Genomic DNA, 27,437 nt, shown 5'->3' with positions numbered 1-27,437 from the left:
CAAACTGTTTTCCACCTCTGTGCTATCTATAGGATTCCTATATTATTTGTGTCCTAAACAAATTTGTACGCGGATGCACTCGAGGAACTGAAGAGGCTGGGGCAACAATCGGCAGGGCGACCTCGGGAGTACGATCGACTGCTCGGAGTGGCTGGGGAAGAGGGTGAGGAGAGAGGGTCGCTGACTGTCTCGCTCTAAAGTACCGAACTAACGGGGTGGGAGTGGGGACTCGGAGCCCCGGCAGGGGGAAGCCCAGCGGTGCAGTGTGGGGCGGAGTCTGGGCGGAAAACGAAACTGAGAAAGAACTACAGGGAGACATCCCGAGAGCTGGCTGCTGTGCGCCTGGAGCGGGGCTGTAGGTGAGTTTGGGAATAGCTCTGCGTGGCCCCGGGTCCGGAGGGAGGTTCTGGGCTCAAGGGGTTCGTTGTCCAAATGAGATAGCGCTTGTGGGACAGTAGTCGGAGGTTCTGTAGCGCGCGTGCATGCGTGCATGTGAGAGTGTTATGTGTGTAAGGTGAAAGTGATGTGACAACTCTGCAGCCAGATGCAGATTCCCTTTGGATGAGATGGGCCCGGAGACCCTGAGGATGCTGAATAAAGGAAGCCCCTGGAGGCACGAGGCTTCCTGAGCGGCCTGGGGGCAAAAGTGCGGGAACGCCGGGGGATGATGCAATAACCGGAGCTCGAGATAATCACGGTCCTGATTCTTAGTGATAGTGGCTTTGCTTCGCTAGGCCTCAGTTTTCTCATCTTTAAAATGGGATTTGACCTAGCCAATGTTGAGACCCATTTAGTTCTAGTCTCTGATGATCTAATCAGTGACTCAAAGATGCACAGCCATATCTGGAAGGAATGAGGATTGAGAAAGGAAATGACATTTAAGGAAGAAGTGAAGAGAATAACTATGTAACTCTTGAAGGTCCATCGATGGTGAAGGGTGTTGAAGAGGAAACAGAGATAATTAAAATATAGAACAATCCCAAAACCTCACTTTTGTGTGTTTAATGGATACAAACTGATGAATGAACACAGAAGGGGGCTCAAACCAGGGTTGTCAGAAAGAAGAGAAGTAGAGAAGCTAGAGTAATTCATAAACTGGATTATCAGCTACCTGTAATCAGAAATTTAAGGTACCAAGAGTGGAGAGACTAAAAAGAGGGGTCCAATTGCTCATATTTTATTCAGTGCTGGCAAGAATCTACCTTATAAATTCTTGTCAGATGCTTTGAATAAAGTGTGAATAAACAGATTTTCAGGGGTTTCTCTCCAGCTTTTTAGTTTTAGAGATCTTGGGACCACCCTTTATCCATCTGCAGGTTTTTGATTCAATTTAACATGCATTTATTAAGGACCTACTATGTGCCAAGACTTTGTTAGCCTTTGCATATACAAAGAAAAAAATGAAACTTCAGAATGAAAATTTTAAAAGTTTATCCCTCTCATTGTCACAAACTCTATCTTAATAATATAAATATATTTATTTTTTATTTATATATATAAATAACAAATACAATATATGATATAACATAACATCATATTATATAGTATTATATATAATATAATAAAATAATAACAATCTTAAACAAATTATAATATCCCAGAATCTATTTCCTATTTTTAAACTAGTTAGATTATTTTTCCTACAAAATATTTGGCATGGTTGGATTTTACTGATAATATATTTGAATCCAGTTTTTTTTTACTGTGAAGTTTCTTGTACTATTGAAATCATAGGTCTTTTACAAATGTATAAAGAAAAATATGATTTGACTTCTATAAAATATTTCCCTTGTTAATATCAGTTTTAGGCAAATGACAAATAATTAATTAACCATCACTTGTTAATTGATTCCTGTGTGGCAGATATTGTACTAAGCACTTGGTATACAAGGAAAGGCAAAAACACACAGGGAGTTTATTTTCTGGCAAGAAATCATCATGTAAATAAATAAATACATTCAAGATATGTCCAAAAAAGATGGAAGGTAACTTTAAGAGGGGGAGGTTGTAGCAATCCAGAGTAGATTAATATTGAAATGTGTTTCCTGGAAAGTTCAGGAAGATTCATTGATTGAATTATATTAATACAGAAGATAGAGGATTTCTGAACCTGTAAGTACTTTTGCAAGCATTTGATTTTCTCCCCTCCTTCCTCCCTTCCTCCCCCCCTCAAAGCCACCCAGCAAGTATCACTATATTAATTTGTTTAGAAGCATCAGAGAGGCAGCTAGGTGGCACAATGGATATAGTCCTGGGTCTAGAGTCAGGAGTGACTGAGTTTAAATCTGACCTTAGATACTAGCTATTTGACCCTGGGCAAATAATTTAAACTCTGTCTGCCTCACTTTCCTCATCTGTAAAATGGAGTTAATAATAGTTCCCACTTCCCAGGCTTGTTGTGAGGGTAAGTAAGAAAATATTTGTGAATTGCTTTATAAACCTTAAAATGCCATGCAGGATGCAAGCTATTGCTATTATTAGAAATATATTTTTACCAGACTCCAAGATTTCATATTCAAATAGAGCTGAATAAAAAAAAAAAAACACTTTCCCAAAACAATCTATTTGCATAGTTAAGGACCCCTCCTGGACCCTCTTTTTCTTTCTTAGCCTCTTAATCCTACAAAGATAGATATTTTCATTTCAGTCACCTTTTGGCAGGATCCACTTTCCTGAGGAAGGATGGCTCTTCTATACTGGAAGAGCTCTGTACACTTTTCTACCTTTCACATCATGTCAGTAAATGCTATTTATGGACATTGCAGTAAATGTACTATCCAGTAGTAAGGTGTGGTGCAAAGATGATTAAACTTGGAGCCTTGAAGACTTGAATTCTAGTCTCTGCCCAGCTATTTATTAGCTGTGCAATTTGGGCAAGGTACTTTGTCTTTACCAGTGTGTTTCCTCATCTATTAAATGAGAACTTGGATTAATCATAGGGGCATAGATCCAGAGCTGGAAGAGACTTTAAAGGCCAACAAGTCCTCTGATTTTACAGATGAAGAAACTGAGATAGAGAAGTTAAGTGATTGCCCAAGGTCAATCCATCAATAAGTATTTGTTAGTCATTAGAAACTATGTCAGGAGAATCAAATGAGAAGCTGTGTGTCAGGTGCTCTATAACTATAAAGTTTGATGTAGATCTGAGATATTGGACTGTAAGGTCCAAGGTCTGGGTGAATGAATGCTAAATTAACCTACACCTTTTAAAATTTCTTCCTCACAACTCTCTGAAGTAGGCGGGGCACAAGTGACATCATTTCCAGGAACTAGCTGAAGCTGAGAGAGTCTAGCCTGAAATCAGAGTTTCTGACAGTGCTGTGCTAAGTGTAGCAGCTGGTGTAGTGAAGGAATCCTGGTTTGCCAACCCTCTTAAGGAAAGCTCTTCAAAGAAAGGTTTGATCTCTTGCCTTTACAAGGAATTAATGGATTGCTGTGTGTTCTAAAATTCAAAATGACTATTATGGATTGGAACTATTCTTATTTCATATTGTTTTCTGAGAGGATTATTGTGATTCATAACAACGTGTAATTAACAATAATGATAATACATAAAGTCAGAGAAACAGAGTAATCAGCATGCTAATCTCAGAGTTAGGAAACCTGAGTTCAAGACCTGACTTTGTGATCCTGGTGTTGTTAGTGAAATTTAACAAAAAGATAAACCAAAGCATGTTTCTCCAAGTAAAATAAGTTTATTAATAGGGCACTGTACCTATTAATGAAGAGGTCAGTGACTACCCTTAGTTTCTAGTCAAAGACCAAGAATTAGAGATGCAACTCCTTTTTTATAAGCATAGAACAAAGAACATCACAGAGTAGGTAAGGAGATTATGTTATTGGTTATAATATTGGCAGCATCATGGTGTGACAGATAGTGATGTTACATTAAGGAAATTGAGTTTATACAACATGTGGGATCAGTCTTAATACAACATGTGGGTTGCCCAGCAGCATCCTGTGGTCACTGATAGGGGACCAGAGATGTATACTCATTGGTACATGGGAATTAAATAAGACCACCTTTTTAACTGGTAAGGATGAGGCTAAAGATGGGACAAGGTGCTGATCTGCATTAATAGAGGGAGCATGTGCATAATAAAAATGCTTATGGAGAAACTAAGGCAGAGAGAGATTACTTAATCCAAAGTCACACCACTAGTCAGTGTGCTCATGTCAGAATCAGGACTCAAAATCAGGGCTCCTGATTCTGTGTTCAGAGGTCTCTGGAAAAGAAAGGAATATTTTTGAAATCTGTTATTTGTCATTTAGTTTTGAACTCACTTACTAGTGGAGAGATATATTGAAAGGCATCATGTCATGGTGGATAGGAAGCCAGCCTTGGAGTCAGGTGGGGTCAAGACCCACCTCTAACACTTGCTGTCCAGGTGACCTGTTAACCTTTCAGTCTTCAGTCAACTTCTGGGATTCATGAACTTAATTTAAAAAAAATTAGGCAACTAAGTTTCAATATAATTGGTTTCCATATTAATCCTATGGAATATTTTATGCATTTAAAAACATTATTATCAGAAGAGTACCACAGGCTTCACTCAGACTACTACAGGGGTCGATAACACAGAAAAATGTTAAGAACCCCTGCCCTAAGACCATAAATTAAACAATAGTGTCAGGTTTGCATTGGTAGAGAGTTTCTGCACTGAGATGTACCCTACACAGATTATATTACAGTTCCAAACTTAAAAAGAAAACATAAGGGGTGGCCAGGTGGCACAGTGAGTAAGAGCACTGGTCCCAGAGTCGGGATGACCTGGGATCGAATCCGGGCTCTGATACTTAGCACCACACCCAGAAATAACTGGCCATGTAACCTTGAGCAAGTTATTAACCCTAATTGCTTTAAAAAAAAAAGAAAACAAAAGTTTATTTTGACCCACTTCTGTAACTAGAGGCACAGAATTGATCTTGGAATCAGGAGAACTGGGTTTGAATCCTGGCTTTGACTTTGGCTGTATGACCAGTTCGTCATCTATGAAGCTAGCGAGGGAAGATGAAACTAAATGATCATTAAGGTTCATTTCAGTTCAGAGTAACAGTATTACATGCATTTTGCCCTGAGTTTCCTGTCCCACATTCAACAGACTTTTCATTGTGAGATAATTTATTAAAGAAGCTGAATTAAGAGATAAAAAGAAGTATACACTCCTCCAGGTCATCCTAATGAGTTTCAAAAATTTGAGAGATGTAAGGAAAAAAATCTTTCTCCGATTTGTGGATTAAAAGTTGAACTTTCGTAAATCCACTGTAGAAGTTTGAAGAAATGTAGTAAAGTCTCTAAAGTGTCAGACTTGGAGTCAACAACACTTGGATTCAAATCTGTCCTCTGCCGCTTGCTCGCTCTGTGACCCCAGGCAAGTCATTTAACCTCTTTGACACTGCATCTTCCTCTATAAAATGAGAGAGCTAGACTAAATTTGAGATTTGAGATCTCTTCCAGCTCTGCAGCTACTCTGAAGTTTTCAGTAGGACTGGGAGAATTTATCCCAGAGGAATGATGGAGAGTTTTCCCCTTGTTTCCTCACGTGGCTTCAGAAGTAGATTGAGAAAATCAGACTGAATGTTTGTTCTCTGTGGATATTATTTCTTTCAGACTTCACTTTTATTTTAAGTGCACCACGAAGAATGGCTAACAATCTGCAAACACGCATCCACTCTGCAGAACTCTATCAGCATTGCCTGAAGAAAAATTTGCAGGTTGATTATAAAGAAATCTCAGTGACTGGACCTCCTCATAACTCTGAGTAAGTTATTTAAAAAAAATCTCAATAGGAAATTGAAAAGATTATTGTTTTTATTAACAAAACTTCTGAAATGTTTGTATTTACATTTTTAAAAGGATGATGTTTTCAGATCATGAACTCTATCCTGGGCTGCCTTTTTTTCCCTCAATACCATAACTCTTAGTGATCTCATCAATTCCAGTGGATATTAATTCTATGCAGGAGATTCCTACAGCTACACATCAAGCATTTATCTCTCTCTACTCCACTCCAGAATTTCCAACTGCCTGCTGGATTTTCAAGAGTCAGTCAACAAGCAAGCATTTATTTAGTGCTATGTGCTGGGCATCTCACTCAACATGTCCAAAACTGATCTTTTATATTTTCTCCAAAACATACCCCCTTTCCCAATTTCCTTATTTTTCACACTCACCACCATCTTTCCATTCACCTGGATCATGATCTTGGAATCATCCTCCCTCCCATGATATCTAATCATTTTCCAAGCTGTCAATTTTCTTTCCACATCTCTCATACCCACCCCTTTCTCTCTTTTCTAGGGCCACCATGCTTGTTCAGACCTTTATCCTACAACACCTGAGCCATCTGTAATAGTAATGGAATTTAAAGATCCCCCTGTATTGGCTTGGTTTTCAGGTTGAGTGTTAAAACCCAGAGCTTGTGAATCCCACTTGTGGGATGGACTTGTTGACAGGAAAAGAGAGGATTGAACTGGGAGGAGCTGGTGCCGTGCGTTTGAATTTTTGGAAGCAGCATCATGAAGGCAGAGAGAGAGGCCAGGGGTGGGAAACTTTTTACTTTTTTGTGTTCTGTGACTGACCAAATGAATATACTTTCTTTATGACTGGAAACTAGTCTCCATTTGAGAAGAGGGTCATTGGGATTGACTAAATGAATGTACTTTCCAGGGGTGGAGTAGTACGTGGAAATCATTGAATTACACTTGGTGAATGCTGTATTTTGATTTTCTCTGTTCTTAATTTGTCACTGAATAAGATGGAGAGTGGCTATGCTGGTATTTTGAATCTTTGGAAGTTGCCTTTGCTTGGCATTATACCATCTAATTGGTCTCCCTCTGTGCAGTCTCTCTCCTCTCCTTTTCTGCTTTATACAGTTATCAAATTGATATCCCTAAAGAGCTGATCATGTCACTGAAGTGTTCAAGAATTTTCAGTTGTTCTCTGTTGTTGGTATATAATGAGAAAGAGAGGTAGCATGGGGTAGTGAGTAAATAGCTGACCTTGGCATCAAGAAGACCTGGATTCAAATTCTGCCTCTCATGTATACTGGCTGCATGATCCTGGGCAAGTAACTTAATCTTTCAATGATGCAAACATATTCTATACTCCAATGAAATCAAAGGTCTGGGTTTAAAAATAATAATAGAGAATAGGAGAGATTTTGGAGGACTAAAGAAAGGAAAATATTACCTCGGTTTTCAAAAGAGGGAAGAGAATGCAGTCTTTCCCACTATAAACCAATGAGTTTTATTCTAATTCCTGGCAAAATTCTAGAAAGCATTAATAAAATTGTTTGTGAATATTTAGAAATGAAAGCAGTGATTGTTAAGAACATGGCTTTATCAAGAACAAGTCATGTCAGACTAATGTTATTTCTGTTTTTGACAATTATTAATCTGGTAGGTCAGGGGAAAGTTGTAGTCAGTAGAAACTTTCCTTTGTAACAGATATGTGTAGACAAGCAAAAAAAATCAACACACTGGATAAATCTGAACGTTTCTATCTCATTCTACACCTCTAGTCCATCCACTCTCTGCTGGAAGTGTGTTTCATTATCAGTCTTTTGAAGTTGTGCCTGATCATTGCTTTGATTAGAATTCTGAAGTATTGCATAGTTGTTTTCCTTTGCATTATTGTGGGCATCATATAAATTGTTCTACTTCTGCTCAGTTCACTGCATATCAGTTCATACAGTGTTTTTGAAGTTATCCCATTTGTCATCTCTTATGGTACATGTCATCATGCAGCAAAAATTGTACCTCATTATAGCCACATTCAGGGTTAACTGGGTGGGAAACATTCTTTTTTTTTTCTTTTTGGAGGGGGGAAGGCAGGGAAATTGGGGTTAAGTGACTTGCCCAAGGTCACATGGCTAGTACTTGTTAAGTGTCTGAGGCCTGATTTGAACTCAGACACTTAACACAAAAAACTAGCCTTGTGACCTTGGGCAAGTCACTTAACCCCAATTGCCCTCCAAAAAGAAAAAAAAAGTTTTTAGCTCTGTAATTTAGTGAGTGAGGCAGGTGGTGCTGTGAATAGAGATCAGGCCTGCAGTCAGGAAGACCTGAAATCAAATCCAGCTTCAGATGCTTCTTAGCTGTGTGACCTTGGGCAAGTCATTTAAACTCTTATTTGCCTCAGTTCCCCTGGTTGTAAAATGGGGATAATTAATAGCACTTACCTCACAGACTTGTTATAAAGATAAAATGAAAAAAATATTTATAAAGCATTTAATACAGTGCTTGGAACATAGTAGGCACTCAGTAATTCCTTCCTTCTTCCCTCCCTTCCTTCCTCCCTTCCTTCTTCTTTCTTTCCTTCCTCTCTTCCTTTCTTCTTCTCTTCCTTCCATCTGAGAGAAATTATGATGACACTATTATATTAATAACTAATTATTAAATTATAATTCAGGCTTCCTCCTACTATTTTCTCTCAAGGCCTAACTTCTATAAAAGGTCGATTATCTCTGAAGGACATGACTGGTTGATGAAATTGCTCCTAATTCGCAAATAACATGCTCCTCAATCTTGGGCAGGATTCTACCCAATTAGGAGACCTAGTTTCTGTTTAGAGTATAAACTCAATCCAGTCTGAATGAGTCCTTGCTCTGAGGGAAGGAACCCCTGTCCTTGTTCCCCTCCAGTAGAATTTAGGGTGATCCAGCTCATGAAGGAGAAAACCAGCCAGAGAGATCCAGATGAAGATGATTCCCCTGCCCAGATTACTGGAGGCTGCTGAGTCTCATGATTAAGTCATGTTCTTAGCAAGAAACTGAAGACTTTTAACCTTAACAGGAGGAGCTTAAGACTGTTAGCTGGTATTAAATGTCCACCAATCAAGGTTCATTTTCACTTGTCAGGGGAATTCCCTTTTAAAAGGTTTTTTTAGGGCATTAAGGCATCTTTGGTTTCTGAGAGAAACCGTTGATATTCAATTTATTTATTGCTGGCTAGCCTAATTAATACTTCGATTATTAATTACCTAGAAACTCTGTTTCTTTGGGTTTATCATTCATTTTTCTTCCTCCCTCTCTCCCTCCTCCTTTCTCCCTTCCTTCCTTCTTTTCTTCTTTTCTTCCTTCCATCCTGAGAGAGCTGGTCTCCAAACTCCAAATCTAGTGTTCTTTTTGTTGTTTTAACATATTTTATTAATGCCATTTGCCATAATCATTATGGTGTGGTAGACAGAGTGCTGGACTTGGAGGCAGGAAGAACTCTTGACTTATTAGCTGTGTGACTTTGAGCAAGTTACTTAATCTCTCCAAACCTCAGTTTCATCTGTAAAATGAAAGAGTTGGCCTAGATGATTTCTAAGATCCCTTCCAGCTTTAAATCTGTGATCCTATAATCTTATGTTTTTCCATTACTGCTACATATTGAACCCTCCTGCATGACAAAAAAAAAACCCAACTAAGAAATATTGTCTTATACGGAAAGCTTATATTTGACAATGTATACTGTATCCTATCCTAATAATGCCACACCTCTGTGCGGGTGTTAGGGGTGTGTGGGAGGTCTAAGGGGGACAGGGACAATAGGGTTTATCTCTTCTCAGGGACTTCAATTAGCTTGTCCATCATTCAGCATTCACTTTGCTTTTGGTGATTATTTCTATTGCTGTTTTCATTGTGGGTGTTGTTATCTTGGTCCTGTTTATATAATTTTATATCAGTTCATACAAATTTCCCTATATTTCTCTGACAAATCTAATGTTGCAGCACATCCCCAGTAGAAAATATAGGAGGTAGGGGGTGAATTGAAAATAATCTAAGGGTGACTAGGTGGTGCAGTGAATAGAGCACTGGCCCTGCAGTCAGGAGGACCTGAATTCAAATCTGCCCTCAGACACTTAACACAAAAACTAGCCATGTGACCTTGGGCAAGTCACTTAACCCCAATTGCCTTGCCTTCCCCCTCCAAAAAGCAAAAAAAAAATAATAATTTAAAGATAATGTCTTTAAACAGAGGCTTTAATTGCATAAAATCATGTCTTTTTCTTACACTCAGGTTTACCATGAGAGTTGTAATAGGAGACAGAGAATTTCCAGATGGTAAAGGCAGATCAAAGAAAGAAGCAAAAAATGCTGCTGCCAGGCTAGCTCTTAACATACTAGAAAATGAGGTGAGTCACTTCAACTTTTTTCTTTACAAAGGATAAACATTGTTTTCTCTCAAATCTATTTTACAATTTGCTGGTGAGGAAAAATATCTGTGAAAAATATCTGTGTACCTTCACACCTTCTTCTGGGTTTGTAAACCTGTGCCTCTAAAACAGGCCTGTACAGCCTGTGGCCCCTAAAGGATTTTGGGCAGCCTGAGAAAAATATGCAGGACTGCTCTAAAGCATCCTAGAAAAGTATGTGACCAGGTAGAAACAAGAGGAATATAGCTAGAGCTAGCATCCATTTAAAGAATTTAAATCTTAACGTCAGTGGGAAGGAGACTAAGTGCATTAGAACCTAACCGAAATTAATGATCCAGTCTCCCCAGTTGACAGTCTTAACAGCTATTGCCTTTATCAGGCATTTTTAACTTTTTTGTGTTGTAAAATTCTTCTCAGTATAATGTTTTTAAATAATTCAAAGAAAGGCTAAATTTCCTTTAGAAGATAGTGAAAAAGAAGATGTAATTTATTATTCCATCCATGTTCACAGACTCTCTGAAATCTATCCATAGATGTACCCCAGGTGAAGAGTCTCTTCCTTGATATTATAGCAATATATATCAAAGACCATATACTATGACCAGGTAAAACTTATACCAGGAATGCAGGGCTGGTTCAATATTAGGAACACTATCGATATAATTGACCATATTAACATCCATAACAACATAAATCATATGATTATATCAATAGATACAGAAAAAGCCTTTGACAAAATACAACACCCATTCCTATTAAGAACACTAGAAATCTTAAGAATCAATGGAGCCTTTCTTCAAATGATAAGTAGTATCTATCTAAAACCAAGAGCAAGCATTATCTATAATGCAAATAAACTTGAAACCACCTCAGTAAGATAAGGGGTGAAGCAAGGATGTCCATTATTATCCAATATTATACTATAAATGCTAGATATAGAAAAAAGACAAGAAAAAGAAATTGAAGGAATAAAAATAGGCAATGAGGAAACAAAACCATCACTCTTTCCTTTGGTTTACTGAGAGAACCCTAGAGAATTAATTAAAAAACCTGTTGAAACAATCAACAACTTCAGCAAAGTTTCAGGATATAAAGTAAACCACCATATGTCACCAGCATTACTATATACTACCCATAAAACCCAGCAGCAAGAGATAGAAGGAGAAATTCCACTTAAAATAATTGCAGACAAAAAAAATACTTGGGAGTTTCCCTGCCAGGAAAAATGCAGGGATTATATGAACAAAATTATAAAGCATGTTTCACACAAATAAAAGATCTAAAAAATTGGAGAAATATTCATTGCTCTTGGGTAGGCTAAGCCAATATTATAAAAATGACAATTCTACCTGTTACTTTACTTATTCAGTGCCATACCAACTGAACTACCAAAAAATTATTTTATAAAGCTAGAAAAAATAGTAACCCAATTCATCTGGGAAGAATGAAAGATCAAGAATATCAAGGGAATCAATGAAAATTTAGGAAGGCAACCTGGCATTTCCAGATTTCAAACTATATTACAAAGTACTAATCATCAAAGCAATCTAGCACTGGCTAAGAAATGTAGTGGTGAATCAGATTAGGTACATGAGATACTGTAATAAATGATTGTAGTAATATTTTTTTTTGCTTTTTGGAGGGAAGTTGGGGTTAAGTGACTTGCACAAAGTCACACAGCTAGTTTTTGTGTTAAGTGTCTGAGGCTGGATTTGAACTCAGGTCCTCCTGACTCCAGGGCCAGTGCTCTATTCACTTCACCACCTAGCCGCCCCAATTCTAGTAATCTTGTGTTTGATAAAACCAAAGATCTAAGCTTTTGGGGTAAGAACTAAAATCTGACAAAATTTACTGGGAAAACTGGAGAGCAGTTTGGCAGAAACTAGGTTAGACCATCATCTCACATTGTATACCAACATAAGATCAAAATGGATAAATGATTTAGAAATAAGGAGTGTTATTATAAGTAAATTTGGGAAAAGTGGGAAAAAGTATCTATCAAATCTATGGAGAAGGGAAGATTTTATGTCCAAACAAAAGATAGGGAGGATTACAGGAAGTAGAATAGATCATTTTGGTTACATGAAATTTAAAAGATAAGAGCCATTCCCCATTTGATAAACAGTAGAAGGATATGGACAGGAAGTTTTCAGAAGAAGAAATCATAGTCACATGAAAAATACTCTAAATCACTACTGATAAGAGAAATGAAATTAAAATGATTCTGAGGTGCTGCCTCACACCTATCATATAGGTTAGCATGACAGAAAAAGAAAATGACAAATGTTGGAGGAGATGTGAAAAAATTGGGATATTATTGTTCTGTTAGTGGAGTTGTAAACTAGTCAAACTGTTCTGGAGAACAATTTGGAACTATGCCTGAAGGGCTATAAAACTTTGCATATTCTTTGACCTAGCAATACTACTAGTAGGTCTGTATTCCAAAAAGATCAAAGAAAAGGGAAAAGATTGATATATAGAAAACTATTTATGGCGGCTCTTTTTGTGGTGGCAAAGAAATGGAATTTGAGAGGATGCCCATCAACTGGGAAATGACTGAACAACCTGTGGTATATAATTGTGACAATACTATTGTGGTATAAGAAATGATGAGGGGGGGAAGCTAGGTGGCACAGTGAATAGAGCCCTGGCCCTGGAGTCAGGAGGACCTGAATTCAAATCAGGCCTCAGACACTTGACACACTAGCCATGTGACCTTGGGCAAGTCACATAACCCCAATTGCCTTCCAAAAAGAAAAAAAAAAGAAATGATGAGGGGAATGGTTTCAGAAAAACCTGGGAAGATTTATATGGATTCATGCCAAGTGAAATGAGCAGAACCAAGAGAATATTGCACACAGAAACAATAATACTGTAAGGATGATCAACTGTGAAAGACTTAACTATGGTGATCAAGACAATGATCCAAAATTGTTCCAAAGGACCCATGATTAAAAAATGCTATCCGCTTCCAGAGAAAGAACTGATGAACTCTGAATGCAGATTAAAGCATACTTTTAAAAACTATTTTTGTTTTATTTTGTTTGTGTTTTCTTTTGCAACATGGCTAATAGAAAATATATTTCGCATAATCAAAATCAAGTTGCTTGCCTTCTCAAGGAGGGGAAGGGGAAGAAAGGATGGAGAAATTTTGGAATCCAAAATTTTAAAAAATTGTTGTTAAAAATTGTTTTACTGGTAATTGGGTAATATTTAATGAAACAAATAAAAATATTTTTATTTTAAATATTTTATTTAAATATTTATATATTATATAAATTATATATTATTATATAAATTATATAAATATAATATATACATTATATACATAAATATTTTTCCAATTACATGTAAAAAACAATTTTTAACATTCTTTTTAAAAAAAATTTGAGTTCCAAATCCTTTCCCTACCTTCCCTTCCCTCCCCACTCATTGAGATGACAAGCAATTTGCTTAGTCAAGCAAAATATATTTCCATATTAGTCATTAATCATTAGTTGTGAAAGAAAACATAAGACCCCCTATTCCCCCAAAAAAACCAACTTAAGAAAAATGAAATAAAATAAGAGAATGCTTAGGTCTGCATTCAGACTCCATCAATTCTTTCTGTGGAAGCAGATAGCATTTTTCATTGTAAGTCCTTCAGAATTGCTCTTGGATCATTGTGTTTCTGAGCACAGTTAAATCATTCACAGGTGATCATCATACAGTATTACTGATACTATGTTCACTGTTCTGTTGGTTCTGTTGACTTCACTTTGTGTCAATTCATCTAAGTCTTTTCGAGGTTATACTGAAAGCATCCTGTTCATCATTTCTTATGACATATTAGTATTCCATCACAATCATATACTATAACTTGTTCAACCATTCCCCTCATTTTTCTATTCTTTGCCACCACAATTGCTGCTGTAAATATTTTGGCATGTATAGGTCCTTTTCCTTTTCTTTTAAAAAAAATCTTTTGGGGATACAGACCCAGTAGTGGTATTTCTAGGTCAAAGAGAATGCAGTTTTGTAGTACTTTGAACAAGTTCCAAATTCCTCTCCAGAATGGTTAGATCAGTTCACAACTTCATCAATAGTGCTTTAAGGTCCTAGTTTTCCCACATGTTTTCTAACAATTGTCAGTTTCCTCTTCTGTCATATTAACCAATTAAATGCTGCTGAATTGTTTCTACAAACCAGGAGAAAAGAAGAGACCCGGGATCAGGATCAGTTTTGGCCTCAGATACTTGGCATCCACACAAAATAACTGGCCGTATAACCTTGAGCAAGTTACTTAACCCCAGTTGCTTATAAAAAAAAAAGAATACCTGTATTCCCTTGCAAATGAGGGGTACTTCCCAGCAAGTTCTTTTCTTAGTCTGTGTTTTTTGCTGGCATTCTGCTTCTGTTCTTTGTGCACAGATAAGAGAGAGAAAAAATTGAAATTTTGGAGTTTGGATCTTTTTCTCCTTATCTTACCCAGGTTTAGGGAGTTATATTCTCCCATCATAGCATGAATGACAGATGGGAGAGTCTGTTCCTGCCTGCCATGGAGCAAAGGCCCAGTTTGCTGGCTGCAGGAGTTGGAATAAATTCTTCAGTGATTACCTCCAAGTGAAGTGTCATCCTAGCTGATTTGCCAAAATTGTTAAAAAAGACACTTTTTCTTTGGGTCTTTGCCCTCAATAATGAAGCAAACACAGGTAGAGAAAATTAAAAAGAATTTATTAAGCACCTAAAAGCAACAAGGCATTGAGAGTAGCCAGCCTATGGCCCCTGGACTGACAGCACAAATTTTCAATATGACTTCTAAAGCAAATAAAGGCTAATTTTGTTGTTCAGAACCTGTTTGTTCTTGATTTGATAGACCCTGTTTCTTCTTATCCTTTGAAGAATTTTTTAGAGTTGGGAGAGACACTTTAAGCAGTACAAACTATACCTGAAAGATATCCCTGATTTTTTTCTCTCTTTTTTATTTTTTAGTTTACATCATTCATTTCCACAAGGTTTTAAGTTAAAAATTTTCTCCGCATTTTCCCCCTACCAACCATTCCAAAACAGCAATCCTACTGAATATCCCCTCCCCCAGTCTGCTCTCTCCCATATTGGCCCCCATCCCCTCTCCGACTTTCCAGTAGGGCACAGTGGATCCCTATGCCCCAGTGCCTGTATATCTTATTTCCCAGTTACATGTAAAATAATAATAATATATATATTTTAAACATTTGATTTAAAAATTTTGAATTCCAGATTCTTTCTCTTCCTCCCTCGTCACCCACCCTTACTGGGAAGATAAGTAATTCAATATAGGTTGTATAGGTGTAGCTATGCAAAACATTTCCATAGTGGATATATTGTGAAAGACTGACTATATTTCCCTCCATCCTATCCCACCCCCCACTTGTTCTATTCTCTACTTTGATCCTGTCCTTTTTCAAAAGTGGGTGCTTCCAACTTCCCTCTCCCCCAGCTTGCCTTCCCTTCCATCATCCCCCCTCTCATCTCCTTTCCATCTACTCTCTTGTAGGGTGAGGTACCCTATTTAGTGTGTATGTCATTCCCTCCCTAAGCCAAATTCAATGAGAATAGGTTTGACATTCCCTTTTGCCTTCCTGTTCTTCCCTTCCATTGTAATAGTTTTCCCTTGCCTCTTCTATATGAGATAATTTACCCCATTCTGTCTCTCCCCATCTCCTCTCACTATATTCCTCTCTCACCTCTTAATTTCACCTTTTAAGTATCATCCCTTCCTATTCAGTTGGTCCTGTGCCCTCTATGTATACTTGTATGCATATATACACACTCATATTTATTCATGAGCCCATATACCCTCCTATATAGACATATATATGTAGGTATGCATATATATGTATAGAAATGTGTGTATATATATGTATATTTCTGTTTCCTTTAACTATTCTCACACTGAGAAAAGTTTCATAAGTTACAATTATCTTTTTTCCATGTAGGAATGTAAATAATTCAACTTTGATAAGTTCCTTATGATTTCTTTTCCCTGTTTACCTTCTCATGCTTCTCTTGCTTCTTGTATCTGAATGTCAAATTTTCTATTCAACTGGTTTTTTCGCCAAGGATGCTTGAAAGTCCTCTATTCCATTGAATGACCATATTTTACCCTGAAACATGATACTCAGTTTTGCTGGGTAGGTGATTCTTGGTTTTAATCCCAGCTCCTTTGCCCTCCAGAATATCATATTCCAAGCCCTTCGATCCCTCAGTGTAGAAGCTACCAGATCCTGTGTTATCCTGATTGTATTTCCACAATATTCAAATTGGTTCTTCCTGGCTGCTTATAATATTTTCTCCTTGATCTGGGAACTCTGGAACCTGGCTATAATATTCCTAGGAGTTTTCAAAACTAATAAGTGTCAGAGGCAGAATTTGAACATAAATCTAAGTTCATTTCCAGTGCTTTATTCATTATACAATGCTACTTCATTCCCATGAATACCTTAGTAAAATACAATTTTGATTCTCATTAATTGAGTTGTATATAGGAAAACTAATTTTTCACAGAAATCTACAAAGTCATGTTTCATATGCTCATGTCTTTTTTTCAGAAAAAACTTGAAGAATCAAAATTCATTTTTGTTACACAATATTTTTATTTCATAGAATGTGAGTTCTTCGACATTACCTGTGCCACAGCAATCGTTGGAAGCCTCAGAAGTAAAAATGCCATTACCTGTAAATTATATAGCTTTTTTTAACACCTACAAACAAAAGGAAAAAGTCACGATAGATTTTGTTACAGAGACCGTGTTTGAACCTTCTGGTATTCCAAGGTGAGGTGTTGTTTTACTTTTTTTCTTCCACATGTTAATAATATGGTCTCTTTTTTCACTTTTTAGAGTTATTTCATGTTATATTGCCATGATTGTTAGCAACTAGGGACTGTCTCAGTTATGTGTTGGTAAAGATTAAGATTAGTTTCTTGGTTTGGGCCTCCCAAAGTGTGTGTGTGTGTAGGGGAAAGTATCTACAAGGTAAGGCTACCCCCAGGGCTCAAGTGTGTGGTTCTTAACTTTGCAAGTTCAGAAACTCAGTTTTGCTAGTCTGCTAAGAAGGGGTCAAACTCTAGGGAATGAATTTATGTTAGTCAAACTTAGGAAACTAGTTTATAAATGAGAGTGCCCACTTTGTTCATTTAAAATGGGAGGTATCTGGCAAGAGAACAGGTACCTGTTATTTACGTGGGATATGCCCCCTGTTTGAGTAGTACCTCCAGGAGAATAAAATAGAGATCACGTCATTTTTTTTAGAGAACACAGAACAAGAGCAAATGAAGTTGGACATTCTCAAAGAAATCCAATTCATTGAATGTTCATTAAGCCCTAAACTATGTGCAAGGTACTAGTGTTGAGCACAACTCCCCCCTTCCCTTCCCCTAATTGATCTGTGAGCAGGAATTTCAGCCTAGGATAAAATCCCTGCTCCACTCTTCCCTGTCCCCTCCCCCCCCCCTTCCCCCCCCCCCACCTACCAGATATTCCTCATCTCCACCCATTCTAGGTTCCCTATCCCTCAGCCTAGGGGAAAACTTCACAGGCACAGGAAAATTCAAATATACACTGATCAATCACTGATTGTAGTTTCAGCTTATGTAACCTGACTATTGTAATCTCTTTAAAAACTGGCACATTGTCCATGCCAACTCACTGTCTGATCTGGATATGTGACCCCGGCAGTCCCGTGGTAATAAAATCCACTTCCAAATTTATTCTCGGGGATCTTCTGTCTCGCTCCTTTATGCTCTACATAATTGGAGTCCCCAGCGAGACCTGCTGTGTTCCGTGGCACCACAAAGATCCCCGAATAAGAATAGCTCCCGGCCTTGGGAGATAGGCATCTGCTCCCACCAATCCTTAGTGGGCCTAGCCCCTGAGTATGTTCCAGGGCCCCAGGTCTCGAGGAGGGAAGGATTGCACCTGCCTCCTGACTTCAACTTGCTCCTCATTTGGCCTTTTGTGGATCCAGGACCTCCAGTTTGGGGGTGAGTAAAATTCTGTTCTGTTTAAAATTCTGTTCTGTTTCCTGGAGGGGGGAGGGCTAGACCTAGCCATTTTGTGCAGGGCACATCTCCTCCTTGGGCACAGCTTGAGATGTCAGGCCTCTTGCCTGTCAGTGGTCTGGTTAATGTTTGTTTCTCTGCTTTTGTATGTCCTATGTTCGCTTGATCTCATTTGCTTTCTGTTCAGAATCTGCAGGAGGTGAATAAGCAGGTAGGGACTATTGTTTGTCTGTCCTTTATGTGTCCTATATTCATAAAGTTTTGTCTTGAGTTCATTCGCTTAAAGCCTCCCCATTTTTATTCTGCAAAGCAGGTATTCGAGTGGCTATCAGACGAGCACCTTCAAGGAAGCTTTTCTGATTTCCACTGGGAAGATTATAAGACTATACTGTTTGTCTGTCTTTTTGTCCTAGAACATGGGAGGTTCAGCCAGTACATCAAAAACTCCCCGGGGTGCATACTAAGCAGACTCCCAAACAAGGTGCCAGAGTGGGTGCCACACCACGTGGCCAATGTGCCTACCGTAAGGAATGAGGCCATTGGAAAAATGAATGCCCCTGGGAAAAGAAAAGAAAAAAAAAAGCCTGCTGCTCTCCAGAGGGTCTAGCTTTCACTGATTGACAGGGCCGGGGATTTTCCTCACTAGAGGCCCTTAGCCTCCTTCCCCCTTCACACTGTGTCTCAGTATGTTGATGACATCCTCCTTTCGGCACCTACTGAAAGCACTTGTTTGTCTACCACCTCCGACCTTCTTTGTCTCTTGCAGTCTTTGGGTTACCGAATTTCTTCTAAGAAAGCTCAAATCTGTTTATCTCAGGTCACCTATCTTGGTTACATTCTCTCAGGCGGCACTTGATCACTTTCCACCTTCCGAATCCAAGCCATTTTAGACTTACCAACCCCAAAGTCTAAAAAAAACAGGTTTGAGAATTCTTGGGTACAGTAGGTTACTGCCGGCTCTGGATTTTGGGTTTTGCAGTAATTGCGAAACCTCTTTATTTTGCCACTGCTGGACCCGGACCCCTTTCTTGTTCCGGCCCAGAGCAAAAGGCTTTTGATACCCTTAAGGCCGCCTTGACCTCAGTGCCTGCCTTAGCCCTACCTGATATTTCCACATGCACACACATATGTATGTACACACACATATAAATTTTTGTAAATAAGTGTAATACGAGAGACAATGTAATGCAGTAAAAAAGAGATCATGACCTATAGGAAAATTTGAGAAGAAAGAAATCATTTTCACTAAGGGGCCAGCCTCATCTGCGATGCTCTTCTCCCTCCTTCATTCTCTCCCCTCTCTAATTAATTCATCCTTTACAATTGCCAATTTTTTTTAAAGCACAAGATGATCAGGTCAGTCCTGTTCAAGAAGCACCAGTACTTCCTATTGCCCCTAAGATAAAATACAAACTCTTTTCAGTATTCAGAAACCTTCCCAATCTGGCCTCAACTTGTGTTCCCAGACTGATTTCACATTACACCCCCTAACACATTTTGTGTTCTAGTCCAACTGGCCAGCTTCATGTTTCCCATACACAGCACTGTCTCTGTGCCTTTGTACAGACGCTTCTGCATTCCTGGAATGCTCTGTCTCCTCATCTCTACCTGTTGGTTTCTACAGCTTCCTTTAAAACTCAGCTTGAGTCCTACTATCTACAAGAAGACTTTAGAGATTCCCTAAGTCATTAGATGGCTCATTAATAGGACTAGAATCTGCTGTGTGAAGAGCTGGCTTAGTTTATCAGTATTGCTCTTTGGCACCATCTAGTACTTGAAAAATGGAAATTCCACACAGCCCAAATAGATCTGAGGAGCTTTGCAGTATCTTCAGCTTAACTGTTTGTCACTGAAATGGCTTTAACACTGTGTCAGGCCCCAGGAAAGTAAACAGACCCCTCAATGCTGCAGATCCCATGTTTAGGATTCCTATTTCATTGAAACAATATAATGCTGCTGTTAACTTAAAGAACCTATTTAAACTTCTGTGGCCTGAGATAGATCAGAGAAGTGGCTCTGTATATGAGAACTGAGACTCAGAAGGTGACATTTGGTTCAGGCAGGATGTTTCCTTCCCTCCCCTCCCCTCCAGTAAATAGTGTTTTATTTTCTGTGATTATATGCAAAGAAAGTTTTCAACATTCATTTTTTAGTAAGATTTTGAGTTCCAAATTTTTCTCCCTCCTTCCCATTCCCCTTCCTCAAGAAGGCAAGTAATCTGATAAAGGTTATTTATGTTCAGTCATGTTAAATATATTTCCACACTAGTCATGTTGTGAAAGAGAAAACAGTACAAAAGAGAAGTCAAGAAAAACAAAAAAAGTGAAAATAGTGTGCTTCAATATGCATTCAGACTCCATGGTTCTTTCCCTGGATGGGAATAGCTTTTTCCATCATGAATCTTTTGGAATTGTCTTGGATCATTGTATTGCTGAGAAGAGCTAAGTCAATCAGTTGGTCATCTCACAATGTTGCTGTTAGTGTATACAGTGTTCTCCCAATACTGCTCACTTCAATTGGCTTCAGTTCATGTGAGTCTTTCCAGGTTTTTCTGAAATCCACCTACTCATCATTTCTTATCGCACAATAATATTCCATTGCATTCATGTACCACAACTTGGTCATCTGTTCCCCAGTTGATGAAAATTCCATCAATTTCCAATTTTTTGCTGCCACAAAAAAATCTACTATAAATATTTTGGTACATGTAGGTCCTTTTTCCTTTATTAGGATCTCTTTGAGATACAGATCTAGTATTGGTATTGCTGGATCAAAGAGTATGCAGTTTGAGTGAACTTTAGACATAGTTCCAAAGTGCTCTCCAGAATTGTTAGATCAGTTCACAACTCCACCAACAAAGCATCAGTGTCCCAATTTATCATTTTCTTTTTCAGTCATATTAGCCAATCTGATAGGTGTGAGGTGGTACCTCAGAGTTATTTTGATTTGCATTTCTCTAATCAATAGTGAATGGGGGGGATATGTGATGTCCCCCTACCAAATTGTGAACTCCATTAGAATAGGGCCCATGTCTAGTTTAAAGTTTGTATCTACTTTAATGTCTATCACAGTGCTCTGCATACAATAGACACTTAATAATTGCTTAATTGAATTGATGGTATTTTATAAGTATATGATAATGGGAATTCTTTTAGGTTGGACTAGTATTGAAGTCAGGGAACCACAAAATGTTGAGGTTTAAGGTTTTGGGGTACATGAGACCCCAAAATGCCAATACTCTGAGTCCTGTCAAAGGAATTCAACTCAAGTCTTCTCTCAGCCAAAGTAAAACAAATTTTATTAAAGGTTCACCATAATGGGTAGACTCTTAAGGAGCCTAGGTATCTGTGACACTTGTATTGGACAAGTGGGCCAGAATAATCTGACACAGAGTGAGTCTGCACTGGATAATTCTCAGCTATCTCATGCAGGCAAGATGGAGCTTATATACAGAAAGATTGTGGGAGGGTTCTAGGGGTGGTCTAGAGGAGGAGTTTGGGGAGGGTCTGCAGGAGGAGTCAAATGAGGTCAGACTCCAGTAATGAGATATTAAGGGTGGGAAATAGTTGGAGGCCACCTGGAGATGAGAGACAGTGGAGGGTTAGGCTAGTTTAAGAGTAACATATTTGGGTATAGATATTTTGGGAGGATCAAGGGTGAGGAGTAGCTGGAAAATGGAGGGCTGACTAGTAAGAGTAAGAGATTTGGGCCTAACTATAATGAAAGGCTTATGGCCTCAGTAAAATGCCTCATCAAGTGGGAAGATTCCATCAGAGTTCATGGGGTTTCCCAGAGCCTGTACCCCATCACTAGATGATAGCTGGCATACTTTCTAACTCTCAAACTGTGATTCTGTGGTTCTGGAACATTAAATAAAAGATTAGATTTTACTTTGAGATCTATCAATGTATAAGTAGTCATCTAGATGAAGTAGTAGGTAGAGTGTTGGAGCTTTAGTCATAAAGAATTGAGTCTGAATCCTATTTCAGAACTTATAGGCTATATGACTCTGGGCAAAGACATTTAACCGATCTTCCCTTCAGTTTCCTCATTTATAAAATGGGGATAATAGTAACACCTTACAAGGTTGTTGTGAGGATAAAATGAGATAATAGATATAAAATATGAAAAAATTAAAATATTGATATTAAATATTGTTATTAATATTTAACATATTAAATATGATCATCATTATTATTCTCCATTGTTTCTTCTAGATTTTCTTGTAGGTACAAGATTGGGGAGAAACTCTATGATGTTGGTTGGGGATCTAATAAACAAGAGGCAAAACAATCTGCAGCCAAGAAAGCATATGAGCAATTAGTATTAGCCAACAATTCACAGGTATGTTACCTTCTCTTTTCTAACTATCTGAATTCCCTTTTAAGCTGGTTTGAGGATGAAGCTTATCAGAATCTCCTGTAAAATTTTTAAAAAGAACACTCTTCTAGGTGAGCTTAGGTCTCTCTATGGGGTGGGGCATGTTCCCATCTCTGTCCTCTCTTAGAGTCTTTACAGAGACTCTTCTTTATGCCTGCAATACCAGAAAAGGCAGATAGGAATCCTGATAACAATGAAGGTGGAAGAATATGATACACTGAACAAAAGAGGAAAAAAAAAAGTCAAGTGGTAATTTATAAGGCTTTTTTTTTTTTTTGCTTTTTTGGAGGGGGGCAGGTAGGACAATTGGGGTTAAGTGACTTGCCCAAGGTCACATGGCTAGTTTTGTGTTAAATGTCTGGGGTCAGATTTGAATTCAGGTCCTCCCGACTCAGAGCAGGTGCTCTATTTATTCATTGTGCCGCCTAGCCGCCCCCCTATAAGACATTTCTTGAAGAAAAGGGAGCTCAGTCCTCTGAGAGGAATACAGCTGGTAATGATGTGGACCCACAAGTGCCATTAGCTGAGAACTTATCCATTAGGAAGGAAAATAAGAAAAGATGAATGGTGGCACTTGGTGATTTCCTGATGAGGAGTACTAACACAGTTATTTGTTGACCTGACAATAACTATAGAGATGTCGACTGTTTTCCTGAGGTTAATAGTATGTTCCAGAAAACTTCCCAAGCTTGCTGAAATGGATGACTACCTACATCTGGTGACACATGTGACTAGAAATAATACTGCTCAGGGGCAGTTAGGTGGCACAGTGAATAGAGCACTGACCCTGGAGTTAGAAGGACCTGAGTTCAAATCTGGCCTCAGACACTTAACACTTACCAGCTGTGTGCTTGGGCAACTCACTTAACCCCAATTGCCCTTCCTTTCCCCTCCAAAAAGACAAAAAAGAAAAAAAGAAAAGAAATAATACTGCTCGAAGGACCCTGTAATGCATAGTTAATGATTAAACTAAGAATTATGAAGATCTTGGGAGCAAAGGAAGAATTTTCATTGTTCCTGCTAATTGAAGGCAACAATTTCTGAAAAGAGAGGCAGATTTGGGAAATTAGCTTCAAAGATTTAAGATGATACCTGAGAGTAAATTTGGATTTCTAAAGGAATGACAGTCTTTTGACCAGGAATGAAGTGTAGCTTACCAAGGCTAATTAATAATAATAATAATTAGCTAGCATTTATGTAGATAAATTTATTTATTTCTATTTGATCCAAAAGTTTTTACCTGAAGCTTGGCAAATCTAAACAAAGGACTTGAACCTGAAGAGGAATGGAAGGGTTAAAAGCACTACTTGTATAAAAACATACGAACACCAAGCTAGATAATACAGAGAGTAGTTGCAGCATAGGCCAAAGAAAAGCAGTAGAGATGCCAAAAATTAATGGAGGACAAAATCTAAGACCCAAGCAGTGGCCTAAGATGACTATACACAAATATATAAATATGAGTATCAAGCAAGGTGAACTAGAACTCAAGAAAACAAATTTAATTTTCCTTGAGAACTGTTAGAATAATACCCATAATTGGAATATGGCTTTGTAAGGGTATGGTTCATTGAAAAGTTAGTATATTGGGGTGGCCAGGTAGCACAGCAAGTAAGAGCACTGGCTCCAGTGTCGGGATGATCTGGAGATCAAATCCTGGGCTCAGACACTTAGCACCACACCCAGAAACACCTGGCTGTGTAACCTTGAGCAAGTTACTTCACCCCAATTGCTTAGGAGCGGCCAGGTGGCTCAGCGAGTAAGAGCACCAGCTCCAGTGCCAGGATGACCTGGGGATCAAATCCGGGCTCTGATACTCAGCACCACACCCAGAAATAACTGGCCATGCAACCTTGAGCAAGTTACTTAACCCCAATTGCTTAAAAAAAAAAGTTAGCATATTAATAAATTCAGTGTGGTGTAGAATAGACCTCAGTCATGTGAGGAAATCCAGGAACCTGATAGGGAAAACACTTGAGAGTATTTGTTTGAATATAAACCAAGGAAGAAACTGAAGCAATATTGTCACTAGAATATTATTGAATGTCCATTTTTTGTTCTGTGTGGTTAAACTCAGATTTGCATGATAAGTCACCCTGACCAGAATTTTGAACTCTAGTGCTCTTTGAAACACCTTATTATATTCCCTCCTCTTTTTTCTAGTGGGTACAAACAGTCTTATATTATTCAAATGTCCTTTCTTTTGCATTTGAAGGTCTTTCTTGGATGGCTTGTAGAACTTGTTTTTTCTGAATTGCTTTGTTAAATTTAACCACCACTGTGTCTTGGAGTTTGCAGCCTTGAGTTTGTTTGTTTGTTTGTTTCTTGGAGGCAATATGTTAATTCTTTCAAATGGAATTTCATTTTCAATGTTCAGAAATACCTATTATTTCCTTCATTATATTGTTAAAGTTTTTGTCCTGTCATGTTTTTCTGGAAAATATATGATTCTTATATTGTTTATATATACTCTGTCTTTTAAATCCATAAGTTTTGCTTGCATAGTGAACATATTTTCTTTTAATGTTCTTGTTTTTTGCTTTTCTTCTTCTAAGTTGTCCTTCCCTTCTATGGATTTGCAATCCCAATCTGTTGTTCTCTCTATTTCTTTAGTGAGGTTTACCATTTCAAATTCAAGTTTTTCTATTTTGCTCATTATTTTTGCTGTGTAGAACATAAATTCTACTCTCACAATTCTCATTTCTCTTTTAAACCACTCAGGAACAGCATGTTGTTAAGGTTCTCCTCAAGTCGCATAAGGTCTTCTATCTCATCAAGTGTTGGATCATTTTCCTTCGTTTTGCAGTATTTATTTATAGGTGCCCATACTCATTTACTAGATCTAGAGGCCATATTTCTTTCTCTTGTTTTTTTTTGTGCGGATTTATCTGTTTATGTTCAAAGGCATTGAGATTTCTTTTCCCTGAAATCTTTGGTACTTTCAGTCCCCACTCCCTGCTCACTTTTCTTATTTCCTTATTGCTCACTTCCCTTACTTCCCCCCTAATTGTGGCTTCTTTGTGGCTTGGATCTCAAAGCATCTCAGTCTCCTTCCTAATTAGGCAATTCATGGTTCACCAACTTAGGAATCTGCCCCAACCGACTTTTGGTTGGTCAGAACTATCCCCAGCTTGGTGGAGTGCTATACAACTCTCCAAATGCACAGTTTCTAGTCCTGGTGACCTGTCTCTCTCTGTTCCTTAATTCAGCAGTTCAGAGCCTACTTTTCCTGGCACTGGCAGCTCAGAGCCTGCTTTTCCTAGCATTGACAATTTAGAAACTGTTTTTCCTGGTACCAGCAGTTCAGAGCTTTGCAGTGCTGGTGCTTCCAGGTTGTAGCCCCCATCAGGCTTTTGCTTCAGAAGGCCTGTGGCCCAGCTGGCTGTTGAGTCCCAAGCAAACTTACACAGTCTTGAGCCAAGGTCTCCATAAAACTGGAAATATGGAGTAGAGAATGCAGTGCAGCGGTGGATTTTGATGTAAGCCTGTGCCAAGTCTTTGGGTCTACTAATTCAGCCTTTTTTGCCAGCAGTGTGGGAGGTGGGGGAGAGATGCTGAATGATCTCAGGGTCAGTGAACATTAGTTCCTGAGGGTTTTTTTTTTATTTTAATTTTTGATTCTGGGTGTTCTAGACCACGGAACAGCTGAAGTTGTTTTGTCTTTGGCACATAATTTCTGATTTGGAGTGGTTTGAGAGGTCATAGGGATTAGAGAAAATGTCTAATCCTTCATCACATGACCCCAGAAGTCCAGGTCATGTTTTGTACTGTTCATAAGTAACCTTATTTAGGGAAGAAAAATTTTGAAGAGTAAAATAAGCCCTCTAAAATGTTTTTATTTTGTAGGATATGAGTTCTTTTATGTCACCTCAACCAACTCAACACTCAAGAGTCTCAGAAAGCAAAACACCATGCAGAATAAATTATATGGATCCTCTGAACCAGTATGCACAAAAGAAAGGAATCACTTTGAATTTCCTAATGGAAACAAAATTGGACCCTTCTGGACTTCCAAGGTGAGGGATTATTTTGGGCCTTCCCTTTATTTAATGCTTGCTTCTTTCTTAACAACAGTTAAGAAAGTTTATGGTTTATGTTTAAGAAATTCTAAGAATTTTACTCTTTATTTTTTATTATGATATGTGGAAAGACTCTACAAAATCCTACTCAAATGCTTCACCACTGTGGCATGGAGGTGACCCTATCAGGGGTGGGGATCCTGTGGCCTTAAGGCCACATGTGCCTTCAAGGCCGAAGGCTCTTTCTCTCTTCGCCCCCACCCCCCGGGTTCTCAAAAGCTTTGCCAGTAAAGTATAAGCTTTGACTGGTTTTCCCATGGTGGACAGGCTTAAAATTATCACCCTAGTAACAGAATTTGTTTTCTGAGATTAAACTAGGTTTAACCAACCTAGTTAATTATGGACAGGCATATCACCTGAACAAGTCACCAGGGGATGAATTTTTTTTTAGAGGGGGTGGGGGAAGAGGAGCCATGGAAACCATTGAAACAATGAAATTTTTTTTAAATGGCGCTCATTCCTGGATGGCTTCTTTCTGTTTCTGCAGTACTGGAGACAAAATGGTGGGGAAGGTGGTGAACATGCTTAGAATTTTTAGACCATCTTCTGGACTGTAAGCCCTCTACTCACTTTGCCATGCTACTTTTCTTAAAGATGCCCAGGGTTTGTTCCCCCTAGGTTGGTGTATTTGTGAAGGGCAAATGGTTTGGTTACTCAGTGTAAGTCCCAGAGTTAAGGACCTACTCAAATCATTCTTGAATCCTGGATGAGTGGGATAACTTTCGGTAGGATATCACAAGTGTCATAGTCTGTCTTTTGATATGGGAACATGGATGTCAATGTCATAGACGGAGATACGTCCTCTTTGTATCTT

General features: G+C 38.4%; 2 protein-coding genes across 6 annotated transcripts in view; one reads left to right on the top strand and one right to left on the bottom strand.

The window, feature by feature from the left end:
- The window catches only part of CEBPZOS (CEBPZ opposite strand), a 295,755-nt gene that overhangs the window by 72,876 nt on the left and 195,442 nt on the right, over nucleotides 1-27,437 (bottom strand). The window lies entirely within an intron of this gene.
- Nucleotides 233-27,437, top strand: part of EIF2AK2 (eukaryotic translation initiation factor 2 alpha kinase 2) — a 91,862-nt gene continuing 64,657 nt past the window's right edge. For 2 of the 5 annotated variants that reach the window (XM_069072202.1, XM_069072199.1), the window contains exons 1-6: nucleotides 233-359; nucleotides 5,612-5,762; nucleotides 10,009-10,123; nucleotides 16,769-16,938; nucleotides 22,382-22,508; nucleotides 26,391-26,560. In XM_069072202.1, the coding sequence (XP_068928303.1) occupies nucleotides 5,644-5,762; nucleotides 10,009-10,123; nucleotides 16,769-16,938; nucleotides 22,382-22,508; nucleotides 26,391-26,560 (701 nt within the window). In that variant the 5' untranslated portion in view covers nucleotides 233-359; nucleotides 5,612-5,643. Of the gene's footprint in view, nucleotides 360-3,236; nucleotides 3,397-5,611; nucleotides 5,763-10,008; nucleotides 10,124-16,768; nucleotides 16,939-22,381; nucleotides 22,509-26,390; nucleotides 26,561-27,437 lie in introns of those variants that run through there. The other 3 variants (XM_069072200.1, XM_069072201.1, XM_069072204.1) reach the window with 3 other exon arrangements.

This window comes from Petaurus breviceps, unplaced genomic scaffold, assembly GCF_028583685.1.
Source record: "Petaurus breviceps papuanus isolate PSGF00001 unplaced genomic scaffold, PetGlider_PUasm1.0 90845, whole genome shotgun sequence".
Taxonomy (NCBI): domain Eukaryota; kingdom Metazoa; phylum Chordata; class Mammalia; order Diprotodontia; family Petauridae; genus Petaurus; species Petaurus breviceps.
The sequence above is the reverse complement of the archived record's forward strand: the minus strand, read 5'-3'. Positions and strand labels throughout refer to the sequence as shown.